Source organism: Mangifera indica, chromosome 20 (assembly GCF_011075055.1).
Source record: "Mangifera indica cultivar Alphonso chromosome 20, CATAS_Mindica_2.1, whole genome shotgun sequence".
In the NCBI taxonomy this organism is placed as follows: domain Eukaryota; kingdom Viridiplantae; phylum Streptophyta; class Magnoliopsida; order Sapindales; family Anacardiaceae; genus Mangifera; species Mangifera indica.
Genome location: NC_058156.1, coordinates 1,116,963 through 1,127,639, shown reverse-complemented (window position 1 = coordinate 1,127,639; position 10,677 = coordinate 1,116,963). Strand labels below are relative to the sequence as shown.

The 10,677-nt window shown below is 28.8% G+C and overlaps 1 protein-coding gene across 1 annotated transcript; it reads left to right on the top strand.

Annotated features, from left to right (window-relative positions):
• The first annotated feature begins 1,723 nt into the window (after positions 1–1,723).
• Positions 1,724–3,796, top strand: LOC123204257 (RING-H2 finger protein ATL20-like). The gene is made up of 2 exons (XM_044620858.1): positions 1,724–2,510; positions 3,190–3,796. The coding sequence occupies exons 1-2, from the start codon at positions 1,793–1,795 to the stop codon at positions 3,666–3,668; spliced, it is 1,197 nt and encodes a 398-aa protein (XP_044476793.1). The 5' UTR covers positions 1,724–1,792; the 3' UTR covers positions 3,669–3,796.
• Positions 3,797–10,677: the final 6,881 nt, after the last annotated feature.

Sequence of the window (10,677 nt, the reverse complement as noted above, 5' to 3'; positions counted from 1 at the left end):
TATACATAAATCAAGCCGAATTCAAACTCGGCTTGACTTGAATCCAGCCCTACACGAACTCGAGCTCAAACTCGAGCTCTATATATATAAACCGAGTCGAGCCGAGCTCGAGCTTGACTCGACTCAAATCCAACCCTACACAAGCTAGATAAATAGCTTGATTCGGTTCAAATCTAATTTGTACCTTAATTCAAATTATATTAAGTAATTGTTAAATTATATCATTTTATCAAGAATCACGAATTCGAATCATGAATCTAAACTACATATTCGACCTATGAATTTAAATAATAAATTTGAGTCAAACTTGAATAAAATCATTTTTATTTAAATTAAATTTGAATCATCCCATAATTTTAGTTCGTTGAACTCAAATCAAACTATTTTTTATTTAGATCAATCTCCCGGAATTATATCCACGCCTAACAGCTATACGCACAATCTGGAGAAATTTGTTTATGCTAAATTACTGGCTAGCAGGGCAAACTGGGTGGAATTCTCTCTACATTTCATTCAATTCAATCCTTGACTTGCATGCAGTTCAACGCGGGTTTGACTTGACAAGCGGATCCATGGAACCAAAGCACATTGGTTGACCGTTTCAACTGTCTTCTAAGTTGAAATTTTAAACAGATAAGTACTTAACAAAGCGGAAATTAATATATAGATCATGACCAAATTAGTTCTTATGGTTCAAAAGGTTAGACTTGAATAGACTTAGTTCAGGTTCGAAAGCTAACTTAATTGGAATTCATTTAACTCGAATTCAAACCAAGTTCAAGTTAAGACTCGAGAGATTTGGCTCGTTTTTTAAATTAAGTCAAATTTGAGATCGAAAGAGTTCAACCTGTCCGACTTGTAAGTCGGATAGGTAGTTCGATTCAGTTTGTATTTGATTAGTAACTCAATTCAAATTATATTAACCAATTATTAAAATAACAATACTTTGTTTATTATTAGATAAAATGACATCATTTTTTTCAATAAATCATAAATTCGACCTATAAACTTGAACTGAATTCAAACTGTGAATTTAAATCATAAATTCGAACTGATTTGAACCAAATTATTTGCGACTCATCCTTTAATTTGGTTTGAGAAACTTGATTTAAATTTATTTTTATTCAAACCGAACTTAAATTAAGAGATATTCAAATTCAATTCGATTTATATTCATCCCAAGTCATACCTCTAATATTTTGTAATTTTCGTTAGTACAAATTTTCTTCTGAATAATTCTAATGTCAAAGAGGGAAACGTAAAAGAAGGAACAAAACTTTAGATTTTTAAGCAAAGGTCAGTGACGAGTGATCAGTGACCAGGGACCAGGGACCAGGGACCAGGGACGAAATTGCTTCCAAGATTTCTAGATGAGTTGAAAAGAGATTTAGGCAAAGTCGCTAATCTTCCCAATATACCAGTTCCACAACACTCAAAAACGAGACTACAAGATTTATATATAATTTGTTTTTAATTGAGAAATTTTATTCGAATCGAATTATTATGTTAAAATCAAACCAACATTAGATAAATTTCGAATTTAATGACTAACTTTATAAACTATTAAATTAAGTTAAAAGTTTGTTTTCTTATGCATAGAGGTTTTTTTATTTACTATTTAGGCGTCCTCTTAGGGGTGATTTATATATAAATTCCGTCCACATCAAACGTTAATCTCAAGTTAATTATAATTAGCTCTGATAATTAATTCTTCTGCTTGTAACCAATCGATTCCCATGCAGCCATTTAATCCAAAGCTCTTTGTTTTGTAGTTACTCGATCACTAGTCAAAATGGTTGCCTCTCAACTATTCTTCTTCTTCTTCATCTTCTTTTCCTTTGTTTTATTATCCTTCCTCCATTTAGCGGCCAGCAAAACTTGCCCGACTTTATGCAGTAGCAGAGGCCCGATTGTTACTTTTCCTTTCCGGCTGACCGGTCAGTTGGACCGCTGCGGCTACCCAGGCTTTGAGCTATCGTGTAACATGAACAAAACGTTTCTCTACCTCCCCAATTCATCGGAAAATGGATTCATTGTCGAGGAAATTGACTACAAATCACAAATTCTATCAATCAACGACCCGGATCTTTGCCTCCCAAAGAGGTTCCTTGATAACTCCCTTTCCCTCTCGGGTTCTCCGTTTGAACACGATGGTCCACTTGAAAACTTCACATTTTTAAACTGTTCGTCCGATGGAGAGCTACCCGACGACGTTGGATGGTTCAGGGATATTCAATGTTTAAGCGGGGAAAATTACACGGTTGTGGCTCTTCGAGCTTCTAGTTATAACGAGTCTGGGGGATCATCATCATCGCCGTCGTGTAGGAGTATTTCTACGGTGGCGATTCCAGTTCTGTGGCCGCGGTGGTCTAGTCCTGAATATGGAATTCTCTTAACATGGAGCGAGCCTGATTGTATGTCATGTGAACAACGAGGTGGGGTTTGTGAGTTCAAGAAATTTCAGAGTCGGGATTTGAATATCAGATGCACCGATCTTCCCACTAGAACTAGTATGTATAATTATCTTTCACTTAGCTTAAGCCGATCAGCTTTTCCATTTTCTTCTTCTTTTATTAGAAGTATAAAAATTACAGTAACTTAGAGCTGGTAATTTAGATTAGATCACCTTCAGGGGAGTTCAAGGAAGGGTAGATGAACAGTGTTGAGTCAGGGGTGAAACAGCTTGGTATAATTCATCCCATCAACAATTTTTCGATATTCTATATCAATCCGAATGAGTTTAAATTGAATGCTATAAATTCAAAGTAAACTCAAATCAATTTTGAAGTTGGCTTTGTTCGGATTGAGTCCACCCCAAGCACTCAGTTAGCACAGGTCAGCTTAAGACAATGTCAACATAGATTGAAGTGTCTTCTGAAAATTTTGCCAGAACTTAAACGTTACGCCAGCGTGTAGGAAGGGTGGAAAAAACTTAAATCCAAACTCACTGCCTTAGAGTCTTACCCCTTTATGTAAATGTATATATGTCATGAAAATGACATTTTCCATTGTTAATGGTGAGTAGGTAGGAAAATAATTATCAATAGCTTCAAAATTTTATTTTATGGTAAGTAGTTTATTCATAATTTTATCAGTGTAATAGAAGTTTAAACTTAGATTTTTTATCTGAAAAATTTAATAATTTATCGGTGCGTTGAAATTTGGGTTTCATTGGTTTAATTTTTTTAGGTTTTCCAAGGGCAGCCAAGTACGGGATCTTCGTGGGTGTAGCAATACCAGGATTGTTATGCTTCATCGGACTGGGGTGTTCCTTGTGCGGCAGAGTCAGAGCTTATTTCGCCTGTCGCCGGTTCAACAACAGACTGAGTTCCAGCTTCAGCCTCGAACACCGGTGGACTGTTCCGACTGGTCTCGACGGACCAACCATCGAGTCTCTCCCCAAAATAAAGCTCGGAGAAAGTGGAAGATTGCCGAATCCGGATGACAAAACCTGCTCAATTTGCCTGGGCGAGTACCAGCCTAAGGAAACATTACGGACGATTCCTCAATGCAAGCATTATTTCCACGCAGACTGCATAGACGAATGGTTGAAAATGAATACGACATGCCCTCTGTGTCGTAATTCGCCGGACAGCTCTGAGAGAGTGACGCCTTCGACGTCGACTTCTTCGAATTGGTCTTCCTCTGAAATATTATCAGTGCCGTAGAAGACTTATTCAGATTTGTTTATTAATATCTTCTGTCTCGTTGACTCATTCAGAATTTAGGTAAAGTTTAGTAAGAAGCGTAGCCTTTACAGTATTAATTAATGGCCAATAGACTTATTCCCAGTTCATATATCACTCTTTAATTTTTTAAAAACTAAATATCAATTCATAAATTAATTTATATTAAAAAATTTTAATTATAATTAAGAATAAAATCATTATTTATTAAAAAATTACACAAATTAAAGTTTTATTAAATTTTTTTTCACAAGTTTAAAAACTCATATTTCACTCTCATCTAAAATTTAAAAAGTTATATTTTCATCCTAGGTTTTTTTTCTCCTCCTTCTCTAGTTGTTAGTTGACTTCCCATCATCTTCAACGTTGGTTGATCTTATCTTTTTAGTGATTGATCTTTCGTCTTCTGTGTTCAATTTCATCAAATGTTGTTCTAGAGATACTAATTTTGTGATGTAATTTTCATCGATTAAAATAGTTAACTGAAGAGAAGGACCCAACGAAGACATGTGTGGTTCCTCTCAAGATGGTCGGATGATTTTGGGGTGATTAATTTCAGTTTGACTAAGACGAATCATCTTCTTCTAATCGAAATTGACTACCAAAAAGAGAAGTCGACCGACCTTGAAGATGGTGGGAAGCCAACCGACAACTATAAGAGAAAAAAACCTAAGGGTGAAAGGGTAGCTTTTTAAACTTTACGTGAGAGAAAATTAGATTTTTAAAATTATAATAAAAAATATGATAAATTTTAATTTTTTTAAAAATTTTAATAAATTATTATTTTATCTTTACTCACAAATAAGTGTTAAAATTTTTTAAAATTAAAATGTGAGAGTACGGGGGATTACACTACCTTGGGTAGGAACAAGTCTTTTGGCCTTAATTAATTGATTATTATACTTTTTGACTTAGTCTTCCTAATGTAAATTACACGTAAAGAAATTGAAGGCATTTTTATTATAAAGAAGTAGAATAAGAAAAACAATGGGTTGTATGACGATCATCTTGCCCAAGCATTCGTTTGAAACTCTGACTTCTGTTGGCGGTGGCAAGAACGTAGAATAATTGTGGTAAACATGACTCTCGAACCGTATATGATATCGTATAATAAAAATATATTAGACGAAGACATTTTAGATATACAAAGTTGTCTTTGAACAGAGGGAAGGGAGAAAGATAGGCTAAAAGAGAAAAAGAAATCTGGATAGGCTAGTCAAGAGGCTAAAAAGATGATAGTCATCTAAGAGAAGGAGAAAGAAAAACCAGAGAGGGAAAATAGTTATTTTTTAAATTTAAAATAAAAAAAAATTGATAGAATTTTAAACTGAAAGAAAAAATATGATAAAATTTTAATTTTTTTAAAATTTTTATTTAATAACGATTTTATTTTTAATTCTAATTAAGAGATGTTTGAGTTTTTAAAATTTTATAGATAATAATTTGAAAATACACTAAATCTTCGTTAGAATAAATCTTTTGAAAATTTATTTTTTTTAAATATATTATTTTTTATTTATATTATATTATATCGAGATAAACTTAAGAAGGTCAAAATGGTCATTTGACTTTCTTAAGTTTAAAAATTGTAAATTATCTTTTTTTTTTAAATGAAAATTAAATATTTTAATATTTTTTAGCCTTAAAAATATATTAATTTAGTATATTTAAAATATCCAAATATCGTATTTAACATTATATTAGAAATATCTATTTTGGTAAGTGAATATGAACACATGCGGTTATAGTTGTTCAACCAATCTGGAAGAAACCATCAATTAGAATTTTGAAGATGACTTTGTCAAGATTTCTACTGTTTGGAATTATAATTCTCTCAATGATCAGTCCAAATCAGAAGCTGACTGGTGAATATATGTATTCAAGAATTATTATTATATTTTAAAAAAAAAATCGAAAAAAAATTTTGAGATAGGATAATCAGATTCATAATTAAGATTAGATATGAATTAAATTAACTCATACTTAAAAATTAGTCCGATTTAATTCAATTTAATTAAAATTTACTATAGAAATTAAGTTTAAGTTAAAGAGGTTCGTTATATTTTGAAACTGAGCTAAACTTGACGTATAGAGAATTCAACTTAATCTGACTCACGAGCTAGTTAAAGGGCTTGATTCGATTCAAATTTAGCTTATGACTCGATTAAAATTATATTAAATAATGATTAAACAACATCATTCTATTAATGAATCATGAATTCAAGAATTATTATTATATATTTCTTTTTAAACGGAAAATCGAACAAAAAAATTTTGAAGTACTGTAATCAGACTCATAATTAAGATTAGATCTGAATTAAATTGACTCATACTTAAAAATTAGTTCTATTTAATTCAATTCGATTGAAATTTATTTACTTCAAATATGAATTAAGTTTGAGTTAAAAGGTTTGATGTATTTTGAAACTGAGCTAAACTTGACGTATAGAGAGTTCAACTTAATCTGACTCACAAGCTAGTTAAAGAGTTTGATTAGATTCAAATTTAACTTATGATTCGATTAAAATTATATTAAATAACGTCATTTTATCAATGAATCATAAATTCAAACAACAAATCTGAGTCACATATCTGAATTATAAATTTAAACCATAAATTCAACTCAAATTTGAACTATCATTAATATTAACATAATAAATTTGAATCAAACTATTTTTTTATTTAAATTAAATTTGAATTACTAAATATTTAAACTCGGTTTAATTTTTATTTATCCATATTTATAATTATTATATCATACACATCAGAATTTTATAAATGTGACTTAGATTCATTCCATCAAAGTCAAAATTCAGAATTTTGAAAGCTAAATTTCCATCTCCCCGAGCTTCGATGAAATTACATCGGGAAAGAATTATTGTCTACCCATCAACCATAAATAAAAAAAGGTGACGTGAGAAGTTGACAAGTGAATTTATGTATTCAAGTATTTTATTCTATCATTTCAGAAAAAAAAAAAGGTGACGTGGAAAGTTGACATAAGTCATGAATTCGACCTATAAATTTTAACTAAATTCAACTAATTATTTTCATTCAAATTAAATTCAAACTGTGAATTTAAATCATAAATTCGAACTGATTTGAGTCAAATTATTTTCGACTCATCTTTTAATTTGGTTTGAGAAACTTGATTTGAATTAATTTTTATTTAAATTGAACTTAAAGTAAGACATATTTAAATTCAATTCGATTTATATCTATCCCTAAGTCATACCTCTAATATTTTGTAATTCTCATTAATACAAATTTTCTTCCCAATAATTCTAATATCAAAGAGAGAAATGTAAAAGAAGAAACAAAACTTTAGTTATTAAGCAAAGGTCAGTGACCAGTGACCAGTGACCAGTGACCAGGGACCGGACCGGGGACCAAATTGCTTCCAAGATTTCTAGATGAGTTGAAGAAGAGATTTAGGCAAAGTTGCTAGTCTTCCCAATAAGCCAGTTCCACAATACTCAAAAGCAAGACTACAAGATATATATATATATATATATTTTTAAACAAGGAACCTTAAACTATTAAATTAGGTAAGTCAAGTTTGTTTTTTTATATATAAAGTTTTCTCTCTTGTTACTAAGCGTCATCTTAGGAGTGATTTATATATAAATTCTGTCAGACATCAAACGTTAATCTCAAGTTAACTATAATTAGCTCTGATAATTAATTCTTCTGATTGTAACCAACCGATTCCCATGCAGCCATTTAATCCAAAGCTCTTCGTTTTGTAGTTACTCGATCACCAGTCAAAATGGTTGCCTCTCAACTCTTCTTCTTCTTCTTTTCCTTTGTTTTCTAATCCTTCCTCCATCTAGCGGCCAGCAAAACTTGCCCGACTTTATGCAGTAGCAGAGGCCCGATTGTTACTTTTCCTTTCCGGCTCATCGGTCAGTTGGACCGCTGCGGCTACCCAGGCTTTGAGGTATCGTGTAACATGAACAATTGCTAACCAATCATCAGTCAACTTAATCTGAGTCACAAGTTAGTTAAATAGCTTGATTCGATTCAAATTTTGTTTATGAGTCGATTAAAATTATATTAAATAATTATTAAACTATGTTATTTTATTAATAAATTATGAATTCAAGAATTATTATTATATTTTTTTAAAAGGACAAATCGAAAAAAAATTTTGAAGTATTGTAATCAGACTCATAATTAAGATTAGATTTGAATTAAATTGACTCATACTTAAAAATTAGTTTGATTTAATTTAATTCGATTGAAATTTATATACTTCAAATATGAATTAAATTTGAGTTAAGAGGTTCGACGTATTTAAAAACTGAGCTAAACTTGACGTATAGAGAGTTCAACTTAATCTGACTCACGAGTTAGTTAAAGCGCTTGATTCGATTCAAATTTAGCATATAACTCGATTAAAATTATATTAAATAATTATTAAACAACGTCATTTTATTAATGAAACATGAATTCAAAAATTATTATTATATTTTTTTTAAAAAGGGAAAATCGAAAAAAAATTTAGAAGTGTTGTAATCATACTAATAATTAAGATTAGATCTGAATTAAATTGACTCATACTTAAAAATTAGTTCGATTTAATTTAATTCAATTGAAATTTATTTAATTCAAATATGAATTAAGTTTGAGATAAGAGGTTCGGCGTATTTTAAAACTGAGCTAAACTTGACGTATAGAGAGTTCAACTTAATCTGACTCACAAGCTAATTAAAGGGCTTGATTCGATTCAAATTTAGCATATGACTCGATTAAAATTATATTAAATAATTATTAAACAACGTCATTTTATTAATGAAACATGAATTAAAAAATTATTATTATATTTTTTTTTAAAAGGGAAAATCGAAAAAAAATTTTGAAGTGCTGTAATCATACTAATAATTAAGATTAGATCTGAATTAAATTGACTCATACTTAAAAATTAGTTCGATTTAATTTAATTCAATTGAAATTTATTTAATTCAAATATGAATTAAATTTGAGATAAGAGGTTCGACGTATTTTAAAACTGAGCTAAACTTGACGTATAGAGAGTTCAACTTAATCTGACTCACAAGCTAGTTAAAGGGTTTGATTCGATTCAAATTTAGTTTTTGACTCGATTAAAATTATATTAAATAATTATTAAACAATATCGTTTTATTAATGAATCATGAATTCAAACTATGAATCTGAATCACATATTTGAATTATAAATTTAAACCATAAATTCAACTCAAACTTGAACTACCATTAATGTTAACACGATAACTTTGAATCAAACTATTTTTTATTTGAATTACACATGAAATAATAAATATTTAAACTTGATTTAATTTATATTTATTTATATTTATAATTATTATATCATATAAATCAGAAATTTTATAAACGTAACTGAGATTCATCCATTATACTTCCCCATCAAAGTCAAAATTCAGAACTTTGAAGGCTAAATTTCCATCTCTCCGAGCTTCGACGAAAGTACATTTGGAAAGAATTATTGTCTACCCATCAACCATAAATAAAAAAAGGTTACGTGAGAAGTTGACAAGTGAATTTATGTTCAAGTATTTTATTCTATCATTGCAGAAAAAAAAAAAAAGAATTATTTTTTTATTCAGTCCAATTTCAGAATGTCGATAAAACGAAATTATTTTGATACCCAAACTTTGATGAACTATTTTTTTGCCTTTTAAATTTAAAAAGTTTATACATTCGCTTGTAACCCTGATTTCGATCGGTCGATGAACAATAACAAGAATTTCATGGACGAAGCTGAAAGAAAAATATATGGGATTGGCAATGGATAAGCAAAGCTACAATCAATCAAGAGAAAAAAAAGAAATAAGTCTTTATCGGAGAGGGGAAAATTCAAAAGATTGGGTTTGGAATCATCATAAAATGAGTTTAAGATGGTTTTATAAATTATAATAATACTAAAAGGATAAATGAATAATTTATGATAATAACAAAAGATTTTAATTAATAAAAGTATATGATAAATAAAATAAATAAAAATTTTAAAATAAAAGAGATAGTAATAATAATTGTTTTTATTATGAATTAATATTAATTTTATATATAAATATATAGAGACAATCATTCCTCAGTTAATAGAATTTTTTGATTAAAAATATTAATAAAATTAATAGTGTATTAAAATTTTTGAGAAGAGAGTTTGAGTTTGAATTTCTGTTATATTTATGAAACTTTGATTTATTGTGAATCCGATTATTATATTTTAGATTTATCTGTCCAACCAATATAAGTAGAGTCGGGGTTAATAAAATAATTATAAAAAAGGAATCTTGACTTGCAGTAGGTGAGCCAAAATTATAATCTCCAAGTTATTAATAATTAAGAACAAACAAAGCATGCAAATATATTTAAAGCATAAGAAGGTTCAACTTCAAGCAACTCTAGCACTATAGAACTAACTATATTCCCCCAAGTTTTGATAAAATGACTAATTCCCCCCTTTGACTTTTAAATAGCTAAATTCCTACCTATTATTCACTTTTGTTAATGAATCTATTAAGTTTTTTAAAAATAATTGTTTCACCTTTTTATTGAAATTACAAAACTATTATTAACATTCAATATAAATATCAAATTATTAATATATTTTCACCAAGTTTTATAAGTAAAACTACTAAAAAAATATTAATATTCTAATCGATCTTAAAATGTTACATGTTGATTAATAAATTTTTGGGGATATAATTGTCATTTTAAAAATTATTATGTGACATATTAAAATTTAGAAATGTTAAAAAACCCCTAAAATCTTTATTAATTCTTCTAATATTTTTAAAAATTGTAGTTAATCTCTTAAATTTTTGGAAAAAGAAATTAAAAAAATAAAAGGGAGAGAAAAATTTGAAGAATAAGAGAAAACAAAAATATATAAATAATAAGAACAAAAGAGAAAATTAAAAAATATCTATACAAAGTAACTTTCATTTCTTTCACTTAACAAAATTTACTAATAAATGTATAGTAATTG